The sequence below is a fragment of the Dendropsophus ebraccatus genome, chromosome 10 (assembly GCF_027789765.1).
Source record: "Dendropsophus ebraccatus isolate aDenEbr1 chromosome 10, aDenEbr1.pat, whole genome shotgun sequence".
In the NCBI taxonomy this organism is placed as follows: Eukaryota; Metazoa; Chordata; class Amphibia; order Anura; family Hylidae; genus Dendropsophus; species Dendropsophus ebraccatus.
Window position 1 is genome coordinate 28,698,657 of NC_091463.1, and position 16,533 is coordinate 28,715,189.

At 41.4% G+C, this 16,533-nt stretch overlaps 1 protein-coding gene across 2 annotated transcripts in view; it reads right to left on the bottom strand.

The window, feature by feature from the left end:
- Positions 1–16,533, bottom strand: part of NR5A1 (nuclear receptor subfamily 5 group A member 1) — a 127,833-nt gene that overhangs the window by 37,860 nt on the left and 73,440 nt on the right. For both annotated transcript variants that reach the window (XM_069985876.1, XM_069985875.1), the window contains exon 5: positions 1,214–1,333. In XM_069985876.1, coding sequence (XP_069841977.1) covers positions 1,214–1,333 — 120 coding nt within the window. The remainder of the gene's footprint in view (positions 1–1,213; positions 1,334–16,533) is intronic.

Below are 16,533 nucleotides of genomic sequence, written 5' to 3' on the forward strand. Positions count from 1 at the left end.
CCGCGCTTCAACTGGCCTCGTACAGACCGGTGTCTGTTTTGAATAAATCGCACTTGTTTGGTGAGTTGCCGCCTCTTGCATTGCCTTTACTACGTTATATTGGACTATCTGTACGCAGAGCACCACCTGTATAGTGCACCGCACATCATACATGCAAAGATTGCACGCCAGCAACCCCTAACACCGACCGGATAGAGACAGTGCCAAGCGCTTTTTTTGCTCTTGTTGGATTATATTGCATTTAATATTAGTACATAACATGTTTCAATCCACAATGACCACTGCTAAGATGCTGGTAAAGATGACCAGACCCTTGAAATGACACTACTAATATTTTGGGGGTTTTGTAAGACATGTAAGCTATTGTTACATATCGGAGTAAGTAAATTCTTAAAATAACAAGGCTGGAGCAACTGTTCTCAGATTTCTGTGTTGTCCTGTTCCTCTGTTACCCCTCCTGATGGCAGAAAGTTATGTAGAGTTGAAAGTTCAAGTCTCCCAGTACTAATCAGCTGCTGTATGTCCTGCAGGAAGTGCTGTATTCCTTCCATTATGATGTGCTGCTCTCTGCTGCCACTTCTGTCCTTGTCAGGAACTGTCCAGAGCAGGAGAGGTTTTCTATGGGAATTTGCTACTGCTCTGGACAGGTCATTGGATGGAGAGCACTGTCAGACTGGAAAGAATACACCACTTCCTGCAGGACATACAGCAGCTGATAAGTACTGGAAGACTTAATTTTCTTAAATAATAAGTAATTTACAAATCTGTATAACTTTCTGACACCGGTGACTTAAAAAAAAAAATCTCTGGAGTTCCCCTTTTATTGCCATTCTTCTCCAAGGGTATGTTCACACCTTCTGCTTTTTTCTTTAATTATACAAAGACAGGAACGGATCTGAGAAGAAGGAAAGTCTTGTTCTTTTCTTTAGGGTAAAAACAAACGATTTGATTGTTTGTCATACTTCGGCAGCATTTGGAGGCAAATCAAGTGTTTTCATCCTCATATATGTATTAGCTTACTTTTATCTGATTACAAACCTGAACATGTGAACAGACCCTAAGACCTCTCTATTTATTTATATATTTCTATTATATGATCATACTGTTAAGAGATGATATGCATCAGAAAAAGATACGCGATCTCCATAGGGTTAGGAAATAAGTGTCAAGAACAGGAAGATTTTATAGCAAAGCAATAATCCATATACATTACCTCCTGTCCAGTCACCAGTAGAATGCTGTTCTCTTTGCTATGTTGCATTTGCCTGTAGATGTGATCAAACACTAGCAGCTCACTCCAGCAATTCTGCAGCAAAATCATCTGGTCGCTGACCTACAAACATAGATATGGGCAGATATCAGAAATCATCATAGACTAAAATTACAATCTCTTATATAACTTAGGCTGTGTATAATGGTATTATTAGCTTTATTTGGCATTTAGATACTATAGGACAAGGATGGGGAACCATCGACCCTCCAGCTGTTGCAAAACTACAAAAAACTACCAAAGCTTTAGCTGTCCAGAAATGATGGGAATAGTAGTGTTGCAACAGCTGGAGGTTCTCCATCCCTGCTATATGGTAAAGTTACTCCTGGGGTCTTCTTTCCCTTCTTCTCCAAAAGGTCTCTCAATGGAAATATATGAGAGAGAATTTACATGTTTGAGTTGTTTCGCTGCATTTTGGTCGCTGTTTGACCTAATCATTGTTATTTTAACTAACGTCGCTTTCCTTTTCTAATATAACCATATCGTCCCATGTGCATCATTTTATATTGCTGAAATGTATTAATGACAAGCAGGGAAAACAGTATAAATTAATATTTAGATAGGGACCAAATAGTAATATATGCCCACAATATGGATAAAGTCAAAGGATAAAGGCAGAAAAAATTGATTCCCATTCCACCCAGGTCACTTTGAGGGTAAAGCAAATGCCTAAAGATGGCTGCCTCCATAATAAGGCTATGTTCACACTGCGTATGTTTCCGGCCGTAGTGAGAACCGCGAATATACGCACGTAGTTCTGAGGTTGATGCGTTCGCTTGAAAGTATACGATATACGGCCGCACAGTGCACACTACGTATGAGCTTACGGCCGGATCGTATGCGGCGCCGTGAAAAATGAACACGACCATTGTTTGAGGACGGAAATGTTCCAACTCACGGCCGTGGATTTCCATGCGGTCCCGTACGAAGTACTTATTTCAGCCAAATTGAACTTGATTTTTCGATCCAAAAGGTTCTGTGTGGTTTACGGGGCTGGGCGAAGATTTCCAAGTAAATGACCTGCCTCAGATCGCTTCGAAACAAGCTAGGGAAGCATAACTGTACTACGGGCGTATGTTCGCGGTGCGTACGCATCCAGCCGCATGTCTACTTTTCCCACGCCCGTAGTTTCAGCCGCACATGTACGGCGGCGTATGAAATGCGGCCGGACTCATACGCAGTGTGAACATAGCCTAATGTAGTAAAAGAAAATAAAAATAAAAACACAAACAGATATAAAACAGATTAGTAAAAAATAATATTTTTCAGTAACTGTCTCTAACCAGTAAAAAAAAAAAAAATATACACAGCATGGATAGATAACCGCCGATTAGCAGCTGGTGGGTGAAGTTTTCTGCTTCTCATGAATATCCAGGACTACTGAGCACACGCACATAATGGAGAGGACTACTTATTGTCCACTACTTTCAGAAGGATATCTGTGAATCAACTAAACAAAACCATATAAGTGATACATCATTGTGTTGAGCTTCTCGTTCATTAGGACAGCGTAAACCTACTGGCATAGTCTCTTTAACCAGTTAGACAGGTAAATGGGGTGAGCAGCATACAGAAACTATACAGCCTTCAAGGCCGAAATGTTTTCATCTGTTTTCCTAAACTTTCATTCGTACTGCACATTTCATTTCCAATTCGTTGTTATTTAGCTAAGTTACAGAATTGCTCTGTCCTTGCGATAGCTAAGTTTCTAACCTTGTGAAAAAAGAATAGACATATTGAACAATATGAGGATTTTGACAGCATGTACTTGCAGCTAATACAATGCACATTGTCTCTCGGTGAATAGACTTCTGTCCTTTGCTACCACATTACCAATATGTTTCTATTTTATAAATGTAATGTTGTTTTGTTAAACAGTTTCGATTACATGATGGTGCCTATTGTAGCATACAGTATATAACCTGGTATTGTAATGCTGTAACAATAAAATAGGGGGAGGAAAGTGACATTTTTGGAAAAGATGTGCCACATCCTCAGTCTAGAGCTATTCATATCCAGATGACAGACACATCAACAATGTCCAATATACGACAATGGACTTGACACAGTGTTATGTTTACTAAAGGTAAAAGTGCCAAACTCTGACATCACTACCGGGACACAAGTATGTAGATATTTTATTGAAAAATCTGGGAGGGTAAAAGGGGTAGAGAGAGTGATATATAGTTTTGTTGAAAAAGTTCCAGCATTACTTGTCATTTCTTCATGTAATTCTCTGTAGTCAAGTGGGCAGTCCCACCCAGTGACTGACAACTGTCTCCATATAAGTCCTCCCCAACCAGTGGCTCAAGAGTCTGAGTTATAAGACTCCATCATTGCTCATTTTACCATTATCAGGCTGGTTGTGAGAGCACCTCTATGTAGACCTGCCTGGGTGCTGGAAATCTACACTATGCCACTGTTGAGCATTAGGGTATGGGCACACTAAGGCTGGGTTCACAGTACGTTTTTGCATGAAAAAAACGGATGCATTTGTGTGCATCCGTTTTGATCCATTTTTCCATTGACTTCTATTATAAAAAAAAAAAGATCAAAACGGATCAGTTTTATTTAACGTACACAAAAACATAGCTGACCCTACTTTTGTGTCCGGTTAAAAAAAAGAATCCGTTTTTTGGGTTTTTTTGGGGTTTTTTTCCAATGGAAGTCAATGGAAAAACGGATCAAAACAGATGCACACAAATGCATCAGTTTTTTCATCCGTTTTTTTGCAAAAAAAAAAAATCGGATGAAAAAAACGGATTGCCAAAATGTTGTGTGAACCCAGCCTAAGGAATTCTTGCGGATAACTTGACGCAACTTTCGCTGCTCACCTTTCCCGCACTCTCCGCCCATCCCATAAATTCCATTTTATGGTGAGGCAGATTTCGTTGTCTGCCCATAGAATGGACACATTCATTCTTTAGGCGTACGGCGGACCATAGAATGGAGTATGGGCAGCGGATTCCGCACACAGTTTTCCACCAGAATTACTCTGTGAATCCGCCTGAGCATAAAATGAAGCCTATGGGACAGTCAGATGTTCAAGCAGGAGCATGCACCAACTTATCTGCTTGGTTTCCATAGTGTGCAAGGGCCCTAATGGCTGATACAAAAATACAACCTGTCTTACTAAAAAAAAAACTAAACAAAAACTAACCTTCATTTGGCTACATGGAATACTCTGGTCTGAACACGCAAAAGGATCAGGTAATGTTTGCAAATAACTACAAGTTGTGATCCCAGAGTGAATGCAGCCAGTCAGCCGCAGCACTCCAGTCCCACACAACATCTCCAAAGGTCAACCTTTAATATGGGGAGCCGCCAGTGCGGCACAACCTCCTCTCTACACAAGTGGCTTCAAACTGTGCTGTGTGCTGAGGTTCATATCGCAATCCCACACACGGCAATCGCATGCTGCTGCGTAATTATTGGGACTGAATAAAATGTTCTTGTTTTCCCAGAGGTGTAATTGCTGAATGGGGTCAAGTAGTTAAACCACGGTTAGCAGGATTGCCTGCTGAAATGAGTGGTACACAATTGCTAGAAAAGACGGGTTAAAGCTCATCCGATAGACGTAAACATGGCTTTTATAGCAGCGTGCAAAACAATAGGCAAACTTGTGACAACTCTTCGGAATTAGATGGAATGTAGAAAGGCTGCCAGGTACAAAAGCGGCTTCCATTAAGTAAAGTAATGGCGGTATAAATGCTTGTGCCATGCTGACTGATAAAAAAAATGTATTTTTTTATTTTCACTCCATTTAGTTATAGCTGTAGAAAACTTCAAAAAAGTACATAGGAGACTGCACCATACGAGTCTTCTTCACTTTTAATCACACCAGTGCATTGTTTCTGCCATGTATGCAGCCTTTCTCAAGCAGAGCAAGGCTGTATACAGTATATAGCCGAAATGTTGCACTTGTGGGATTTAAAAAAGTGAAGATTCATTTGGAAATGCGATCTCCTATGTACTTTTTTGGATTACTATACGTACCTGGGTCCAATCCGAAAATTACATGTCAGTATTCTGCGTCCGTTCACTGAAAACCCTGTCAGTTCACACATTATGTGCTGTGGGGAGTTCTGATGCGGGCTTGCACGGATGCATCCACATTTGAGCTCAGCAGCACTAAAGATCATCCGGCTGGTATTGCAGTACCGGCCAGGATGATCTTTTCTGAGATCGACCGGGTCACGGAACGGCCAGTCTCTTACTATGTGTGACCATAGCCTAAGGGTCCTTTTACACAGAAAGATTATCTGCCAAAGATTTGAAGCCAAAGCCTGGAATGGACTATAAACAGAGATCAGGTCATAAAGATAAACCTGAGATTTCTCCTCTTTTCAAATCCATTCCTGGCTTTGGCTTCAAATCTTTAGCAGATAATCTGCCAGATAATCTTTCTGGGTAAATGGACCCTTAAGCTATATTCGCACAACATGTATTTAAGTAAAGAACGGACGCTGATTGTAATGGAATCAGCGTCCGTTTTTTACTGCAGGGGCGGCATTGCATTGAAAAATGTAATGTTAAAATAATGTACCTGCCTATTATGTCCAGGTGCTGTTCAGTGAACAGCATCTGGAAATAATAGCTTTTCACACAATGTAATGTGCGGCAGCGGCCGCACATTACATTAAAGTAAATGGCTAATTAATTTGCGGGCACACGCAACGGGGCCTGCAAGTCGATGTTAAAAAAACAGAACGTTCCTGCAGCGGATACAGAGGTATCGGCTGCAAGAACATCCTGAATGCAGCCCAGCGGCGTTGCTATGCAACGGACACTGTTAAACCAAGTGTGAACATAGCCTAACAGTGCACAGGATGTTGGGTTGGGAGTAGAAGATGTCAATAATGTATGCATACGTATAAGTAGGCGGAGTAAAAAGAAGAAGGAAAAAAAGCTGACAGGTGGGTAATTGTAATGCTCTTACTGCTGCTATGGAGCCCATTCCATGATCGTCAGCTAGTCACAGTTTTCTCTATTGCAGGACCAGAGCTTGGCTGTTTGCCCACAATACTAAAGCCTAAGGGCACCCTTTCCCTTACTTCTATGGCCAATCACAACGTAAAACCTATTCCTATTACTGCTGATACTAATCATAATGATGATGACAAGATAATGGGGGTTACATTCAGGAGGCAGCACTGTGAAAACAGTAAGGAATGACTGAATAGACTTTAATGGGCAGTAACAGATATAACATAAACCTTGTGTGCACACTCTGGAGCATGAACCATTTGAAGGAGGCAGATAGGCTCAAATTAGATGCAATAGCTTAGGCCCAGTCCCATTACATGTGTTCCATCTTGGTTGCTCAGAATTCCCCTAACAACAGGCAGTAAATAACAGTTTGCAGGGAAGTGAGACACCTAGTGGCCAAGTCTTGATTTTTCAGTTTTTCTGGGGTATGGAGTACTTTTTAGTAAATAGAGTGATATAAGGTTATGTTACAAATCACATGGAGGAAAGGTTGGTTGAAATGACTGTAACCTTTTGGGCATATTTATTCCACAATTTAATGGTCATGTGACATATGTTATACCTTTAAAACCCATTTAAATACAATCCGGACAGGTAACTAAATAATTACGGGTAGTCTCCACAATGTGACACAAGATACTGGTATTTTATTTGCTTAGAAACTTACTCTACCTGGAATAATTTGGTCCCTATCTTTTAAGTATGAACATTGTATTGCACTTCTTATCCGTGGAAGATCAGTATAGAAAGTTATTATTTTTCTTTCTTTTTTTTTCTAACATATGTAACAGTAAATGCTATGACCATGACATTGTACTACATGGGACGGCTGCTGACACTTTTGATGGATAGGAATACATATGGAAGTGAGCAATGTTATCTATAATCAATATTAAAGACAAAAGTAAAACCTCTATAATATATAAAACATAACATTATAAATGCCCAGGGTGTGCTGGCCTCTCTGTGTGGAGAAATGACCGTTAAAGAGCCCTTCATGATTAAACATAGAATTGTATTGTCATTGAAGCTAGCGCCACATAAATTTCTCGTTCTCATGATAGATGAGCCTTGACACGAGGCACGGTGGGCTTCGCTACTTCATTCTGTACAGAACAATAAATTGCAGGGCACCCTGTCACCTATGAGAACCAAGGGTTGGATAGAGGTCTAGGCAGTGTATCAGATTAATGGATCCAGGAAAACGTTTTGTATCGGAGGTGTTAGAAAAGTGACACACAATTCATTGAAACTTGAGGGGAGAACATCCGGATTGATTAATTTCCATTCTGATCAACACAGTGATAGGGAATGATATGGAAATGGAGCCCTTGAGGAACGTACTGTGAGTGGAACAGTGATCAATGGTATGGTGGATACTGCAGTGATTGATGGGTAAAACCTCCAAGGTATATTGACAAGGCCTCCGTATGATAAAACAACAATATTTAATAAAATAATAGGATGGTCTTAAGCCAAGGGGAAGTTTGTACTTCAGAGCTGTAACCAGGTAAGATGTAGCAGAGATAAAATTATACAGCTGTCTTAGCTTGCTTAAAGGGGTATTCCCATTTCAACTAACATTACACTTGTAGAACTTGCCAAGTTTAAGGGAATGTACCACTTGGTAAATTGCTTTGTGTTTTTTACACAAATGAACCGGCACCGGTATGGGGGTGACGATGCTGAGGTCCTTTTTTGAAACATGACCTGGTTACGATGAATGCCGCCGGTTTATTCTCAAGCACCGGCCCAGCATGAAGCATTGGGGGGCTGGTCCGCCGGCCCCCATTGTGATGAAACCCCCTTCCTTCTGTGACACGACTCCATTAGAATCAATGGAGGGGAGGGGTGATCGTCACACTGGAAGCCGGTGGGCCACCTCCAGTGCTTCATGCCGGACCGATGCTTGGGAATAAATTGACAAACTTGTCTTTAAAGTAAGGACCTGAAACGCATCAGTTAACAAACCTATTTCTGTCTCCAGACATTGATTCCAGAGTGTCTGATATGCCGATTGCGTCGTGAAAGGTGTCATTTACTATTGTGGTGAACGCTGTTTAGTCAATTCATGTCTAGATGCAAAATATTTTACCCCTGACTTATACAGATTTTTTTTAATGGCACCAGAAATGTGCAAACTTTGGGACTCTAGAGCACAAAAATGTGACGACATAGGAATAGCAAATTCTTCCCATTGGATATATGTTTGCCACTTTTGAGACCTTATTATGGGTGTTGCATTAGAAGAATTTTATTCACTAAAAGTAATTTACTTACTTGCTTTCAGGTATTAAAGGGAATGTGTTACTAGAATATGGCGTATTGTCTAAGGGGGCATTTACCCGTTCTGTGTATGGTCCATAAATTCGGACAACGTGCTACAGAATGGAATTCGGAGTTAACACATGATGATGCCAGGAGTTCCGAATGGTCTACTGTACTGTAGCGATGTCTCGCCTCTGATTGGTTGAGTGGGCGTGCCACGTCACATCTCTAATTCCGTCTTAAAACCAGGAAGCGGACGGACACTGGGGGACGTGGAGGGAAGTGGATGTTATTGTTTTCTTGTTTTTACCCACCCTCTCCCTGGGTATTGTTGGGGGGAAAAAACTGAATTAGGGTTTTTTTTTTTTTTTGCTCCTCCACAGTGTCTGGAACCGCAGTTTCTTTAGGTGAATGTAGTTGCAATGCCAGACATAGCCCAATGGATGCCACTGTTTCTGTAGAAAAAAAAGGCAGATTTCGGGATAGAAATCATGGCAGCAGAGAGCATGTACTATAGCAACACTATAAAAGCTCAGGACGTAAGTGGGAACTATCCAACACAATTATAGGGTGAGAGGTGGGTGTTGCTGGGTAGCAGAGAAGAGATAAAGCGTGGATTTTACCACCAATAAAAACCTGAAGAGACCTTTCAGCGGAGGCCGGGAGCATTACCAGCACCAGACAGATTATATACAGACTATTGAAAGTCACATGGTGGCAAAGCTCCATAATATCCCAATAAAATAATATCACGATTGACGAAAAGCGTATTTTTCACTAAAATGAATGTCCTCTCATTGACTTCTCAATCCACACAGAATAAAGCTAAATATTTTACCTCCATTGAATAGGAATGCCATTAACATCTAATAAATGGAGCGTACAATTTAAACATGCTTTCCAATCTCCAATTGGTATTATCTATGCATTCGATGTCACTAATAATTGCAGATTGTATTATTGCAGATGTGAATGCAATTATTAACGTGAATACACCATTCAGTTATTAACTTTGACGGTTCTTTTGAAAAGATAAAAGATAATTGCAAAGAGCTTTGCAGGCAAATCTAAATTCTAGGTGATGTCTGGGTTTCTTTCATAGCTTCATATAAACTCATACTGTACTAATAGTTTTAAAGTGTCCCTGTCATTGTATAAGAAAAAAAACTTTCGACAATCACAACTTTAGATTAGTCAATATGAGATCGGTAAAGCTCGCCTAGAGAATCTTGCTGTTCTGCACCTTTCTCCCCAACTCTTGGGGTGGGTTCACACTACGGAATCCGCGCAGAGAAGTTCAGTCGGATCCGTCTCTTGTACCCACTTGCGGTTGGGCGCATCCCTGCCCGTGCAATAGACACCATTCTATGGCCAGGCCGTTCCCACGTCCACTGAAAGAATTGACATGTTTATTCTTTCAGCGGAATTCTCCTGCCCATAGAATTGAGTCTATGGGATAGGCAGAGATGCGCGCCGCCGTGAGCAAGTATGAGCGACGGAATCCGCCAGAACTTCTTGTGCGGATTCCATAGTGTGAACTCACCCTTGTCCAGAGACATTCTTAGCTGCATGCCTCTCCCAGCTATACACTAAAACCACCCAAAATTGCATTCACTCAAAGGAAATGGCCACTATGCATGATGTATGGCGGACCATAGAACCATCACACAAAATAAGGCCTGCAAATAGTCATTCTTTTCGTAAGAGGTGGAAAGGTTTCTTGTATCTAGAGATTAGGGGATTCTTGCTTTCGTACAACCACCATGTACCAGAAAACGTGAGTTTCATCGATGACCTTCTCACCTTATGAAGCACGTCATGTGTTTCAGAGCAGAGTGTTGTGCCCAGAACACAACACTATCAGGTGGGCACGCATCTACATTCACCTCTATGTCCAAGAATAACTGCACTATAATGGAAAATAATTCATTGGGATCATTGTCCTGCAGCAGAATAAATATTTGGGGCAAAGCTAACCGCCATCCTATTTTTTCCACACCTGCCTAAAACTTTTGCACAGTACTGTACATATATATATATATATATATATATATATATACATTATGTCATACAATCAGGATCTCATGTCCACAGCTAGCAGTAACATATGACGACTTACAAGCCTCTCTCCCCATTTAGCTTTGTCACTTCCAACCTTTCGTTTCACCTTATCAAAAAGCCGGTTCCAGTGCTATTATTCCCCACCGCAAGGTTTGTCATACTCCATTAGGTGACACAAACTAAAAATCAGCGCTGAATGCTCATCGCCTCGTGCTCTTATTTGTCAACTACACAATGACAGGCGTTCTCCAGATTAAATGAAACAATATATCTGGCCAGTTCAATCTGTTTTAGCCCGTATGCCATATCTCAAGACATTGATACTGGCATTAAGGTCATTGAACCATGTGACATTGTCTCAAGCTCTACTGGGACACATTTACTAAATATATATAGAACATAAAACACATTGTATGTAGCAGTGCTCTGCATTGTTTGCTATGGACAAACACATTTTGTTACATTAGGAAATATTGGTTGTGAAGTAGTGGTCTGTAAGCCGTCACATAAAGCATATATATATATATATATATATATATATATATATATATATATATATATATATATATAATTTAATTTTATTTTTTTTTAAACTTTGAACCTTTTTAGTAATTTATTATCTATGGACTTGTGTATATTGCCCAGAGCTGACGTTTTTAAGGATGACCTATTAGGGTAGGTCCACACTGTGTTTTGCTTTCCGTTTAGAGGATCAGTTTTTAAATTTTTAGTTTTAACATAAAGAAAAATGTGGTCAATCAAGGTTTTGTGTATGCAAAAAAAAAAAAAACAGCTTCAATGTTTTGTTTCTTTTTTTATAAGGGAAGTCAATGGATGGAACATAATTGCATTAGTTTATTCATCCATTTTTATATACTTTTTTTTTCCACATAAAACGTATAAGTTAAATGGACTGTAAAAACGTTGTGTGAACCATCTAGTTCTGGACCAAATTTAGTACTTTTTAGGGTCTGGTAACTATTCTGAAGGGGTTGTCCAGAATTAGAAAATCATAGCTGCCACAGTAGCCATGTCTTTGGCAATCCTGGCTAACAACAAGTTGAGACCTGATTGGTTCCTATGGGCAGTAAAGACAGTGACCCAAGTGTGTAAAATAGAACTACAGTAGATGTAAACTGTCCACAGCAACCAATCACAGCTCAGCTCTCTGCTCTGCTGCAGGGTTACATTCCAAACTGCACAGGAATTGTGCAGAGGATGAAGGTAAGAGACATACCTTCATCCTCAGCAGCCCATGCTTAATAGGGAGATAAATCTAACCTGCTGATAGTTTCCCTTTAAAGGATAAGTTCACACCTATCCAACCTGAATATCTGTGGTATATGTCCGCAACCCAGGAAAATTAGATGCCAGTGTATAGCATCCTTTTTCTCAGACCCAGGCTGTGCATGTTCGCACGTTTAGGAATACTGTTTTAGGCTATGTTCCCACAACTTTTTTTTCAGGCAACGTCCATTGTTTGATAATGATGGCCATAAATAACGACCATGATCATAAATATTGATGGCCGTCATTGTAAAATAATGTCCATTATTTTAAAAACAACAGCTGCTATTTTGCATAAAAAGACGTTGTGGGAACATAGCCTTATTGTGAGATGCAAAAATGTGACTACATTTCCAGATGTAGTCACTTTCAGGCCATGTTCACACACAGTAAAAGAATACTAAAATATGTTCCAGCCACTTCCTGGTGTGAGCTGTCGCATGAGACATGACGTCTCAAAGCAGGTCAGCCATTCAGCGGCTCAGGCGGGACTTTGCTACAGTCGCTGAATGGCTGACCTGCCTTGAGACGTCACGTCTCATACGACAGCTCACACCAGGAAGTCGCCGCAGGACGGGTGTTCCGGGCGGCGCAATCCGGGACCCAACGCTGGAATGGGGTAGGTAAGTGACCTCCACTGTCCATAACCACCCCCTCCCCGGCCATAACTGAAAAATACCCCCGGGCCGGAGTACCTCTTTAAAGTAAAACACCTCAAAAGGTGAAAAAACGGTTGCAAAAAGGTGGTACACAATGGGCATGTTCATTATATGGATGTTCATAATAATTAAAGGGGTAGTGCGGCGCTATGCAATTATTCACAAAATAACACTCATTACAAAGTTATACAAGTTATGTATGTGAATGGCCCCCTTCCCCGTGTTTCCCCCCACCCACGCCAGACCCGGAAGTGTGATGCATTATACTCACCTGATTTGTGTCAACCCCCGTCCACCATCTTGGCACAATAATGTCCTCTTCGGGTGGCCGGCCGAACTGCTCCAACCATCCCTCATGCCAGCCCCCCCTCTGCCGTGTCATAACTGTGCTCAGCCGCGATTGGCTGAGCACAGTTATGCTCAGCCAATCGCGGCTGAGCAGCTGATGACGCGGCAGAGGGAAGGCGGCATGAGGGACGGATAGAGCGGTTCGGCCGGCCACCCGAAGAGGACATCATTGTGCCAAGATGGCGGACGGGGGTCGACACGAATCAGGTGAGTATAGTGCATCACACTTCTGGGTCTGGCGTGGGTGGGGGGAACACGGGAAGGGGGCCATTCACTAACATAACATACATTACAAAGTTGTATAACTTTGTAATGTGTGTTATTTTGTGAGTAATTGTTTAGCGCCGCACTACCCCTTTAACGGGCATTATTCCATAAGCTGTGTGTACTGCCAGATAATTTCCCATTGACTTCAATCGAGCACATTATTATATGAAAAATACAGCCATATTTCACCCCAAGATTACGTCTGTATTTTATTAACATTATTTACTGTGTGTGAGGCTATTAGGCGGCCCTAGACTAGATTCAGAACAAGATCTAAATGGCACCATGTCAGACTGGGAAGAATACACTACTTCCTGCAGAACTTACAGCAGCTGCAGATTTTTAAATGAAAAAAAAATTCTCCGGATATTAAACTCCTACTGTGACCTCTTGGAAACTGTACACTACATTGGGTAGTCCCCATGAGATCACAGTGCTATATATCCATCACTATGCGGGAATCAGCATCTGTCTGCCACAAATAGGCAATTAAAAGAAATAGTTTGAAAAGGTAGCAATATTTCATTCTATCTGTAGTTATCAATAAATGCTTGGCAGCTGTCAAGGGCCACAAGACATGCGCTCACCCTAACACCTTGCCATCAATGAACTCTACCGATTAGCTGAAAAGACGCCCTGAATGCCCCAACATTAAACCATTGAAATAGCACTTGGGACCAGGACCTGCACCAAGTCGTACTGTAGCAGCAGTGCCAGCATAAAGAGCCTATGCATTCTGTTCTCAGGACTTGACCATATGGTCATCTAATGGAAGTGTCTGCCATCTGCTTCACACACACGCAGAGGTAGAGAAGAGGTGAGGTGTCAAGTAGCCAACATAGAATGAACTCTTGAGTTAGCATGTTGCCATTGTAGTCTGCCTGCAGACCATCTTTCCATTCTATTTAGTCTTGGAGTGTCTTTTTTATTGCTCATATTACTGCTTTTTGTGCGTGTTCCGCATCCCAGTGCCTTACAATGCAGTCCAAGGCAGCAAGACAAGATACACTTTAAATTCACCGAGTGTCCAAGTAACAATGACAGCATTTAGCATGGAGAGGGAGTGGAGAGAGTATCTTAGTTGGTGTTGCACAAAAAAACCCATAACACTGCCAAACTCTCTTGTGTAAAAAAGAAAATCGAAGACCTTCTGCTGACTCTGGAGAATTTCACATGCAAGCTGGTTCATTGGGTTAAACGATCACTTCTTTTTTTCTATGCAGTCCAACTATTAGTATTCATTAGCTTATAGAGGGTAGTGTATTGGCTTATAGTGTGTTAGTCCGCTTAGGGACTACACCAGTAAAGGCCAATGTGAGATCTGAATGTAAATGTATACATAATAATTCCATTAAATAGGTTAGTACTGGTATCTGTAATTTAGACATTGGACGTGTCATTGGGTTACTGCCTCTTCTTCAGACATGGTCACCTTGCATAGTTGATGAGGCCCAACTGGGCAGTTTCTACAAAAGCTATAGGCTTCACGGTCGTTTCTCGGCTGTAGCAGTCTCAGAATTACCAAAATTGTTGACTCCTTCTGTACTTAATTTAATCTTGCCGTGTTTCCCCAAAAATAAGGCCTAACATGATTTTTCAGGATTTTTGTATATGCGTGAAATATAAACCCTAGTTACAGTTTATTTAAAAAAAAAATTAAAATAATTCAAGAAATGCAGACAACCCCAAAAGAACTGCACCCCCAAAAGACCTCACTACAATAAGGGCTGGCTAGTGCTGGTCTCTCACACACAGATTGGGTAGTCCCACTGGTATCTCTCCATGCCCAAGTGTTGTGGTCTCTATCCTGTTCCATTGAGGTGACACGACATGCAGGTCTGTCTGTGAGAGCCCATTCACCATTGCTACCAGGGCCGTATTTACCACTAGGCACCCATGGTCTGGTGCAAGGGCAGCTCCTTGCAGGGGGGCAGCACCAGGGAACAGGTAGTCCCCACCTCCCATTCATACTTGCCAGTGAAATCTGGTGTCTTTTTTTTGGGGGGGGACGTGGTGGTATTGGTCAGGTCTGGTGTGGCGGTGGTAAATGTGACATCTGGAGCTATTACCAACAATCTACCAATCCTGTGGTGAAAATTCCTTCAGACAATATGCAGACGGCTCTAATTATTGATTCAATGTGGAAATTTGTTTATGTTTTAAGTCGTTAAAACCCATGAATAATGTGATTTAGACAATGTTTCTACATGTAGAGAAATGCATGTGGCCGAAACCATGCTCCCACTTCTTCCCCAGTAGTCATGTGCTGTTACCAGGATTATTGGCCATACACCTATGGTTTCGGCTGCATGTGGTGACGTACAGTAAATGTGGGAACGCGGCCTAAGACTGATCAGATATCAATATGATGTTCAGAAACTAGAAAATCATGATGCTAATTGTTGAGTGAAGATGGGGCGTCTGCAGGTTTAGTGCCTAGGAAAGCAGCAGCTGCTAATACGGCCCTGGTTGCTACTTGCCAAATCTAATTGTTTTGGGTTTAAGGTGGTCTGGTGAGTTTAATTCTTTTGGGGGTGTCTGCTTTTCTTGGTGAAAAAAACAAGACAGCTTCTAAAAATAAGCGCTGACTAGAGATGAGCCCAACTTAAGCATGTGAGTGCAGTCATTCGGTATTTGGAAAACGGTGGCTGAAAAAGTTGGATTCAGCCCTATGGAATCAGGGAAGACATGAATACAGTCTATATATAGCTGTATCCATGTTTTCCCGGACTCCCTGAGGCTGCACACAACTTCTTCAGCCACCGGTATTCGAATGTGCATGCTCGACTTGTGCTTATCTTTAGCCCTAACCCATCTTTCAGGGCATAAAATAATATAAGACCCTGTCTTATTTTTAGGGAAAGACCATATAGAGTTTAGGAGACAAATAAAAGGCTGAACAATATTTCAAATTTTTGCATGGACTTCCACCATAGATGGTGAGGCCCAGGCATCACTTTGGTCTACCAAGGAAGGTTTCATTAGAAAACATCTAAGAATCCCTGCACTAGAGGACCATCCAGCTGCCAGAGGATGAAGAAGACTAAGACTATTCCATGAAGCGATTTTTTGACGATTAACAATAAACGATCTCAAACAACTGCTATGGCGAACAACCTGAAATCGTTCACCCAATTACACAGACCAATGATCGTTACTTATGATCGTTCTTGCGGTCATCCTGTCGTCGCTACTGTGTTTGTCACTACTGCGAAAGACCAAACGACGTCTTATTACATGTGAACGATTTGCAAACAATCAACAATAAAAATAGGTCCAAATTCTATCAAATGACCAACGATTTCTCGTTGGTCGCTTAATCGTTTTCTGCTATTACACTAAACGGTTATCGTTCACATCCGAACAATCTAACGATTTTTCGAA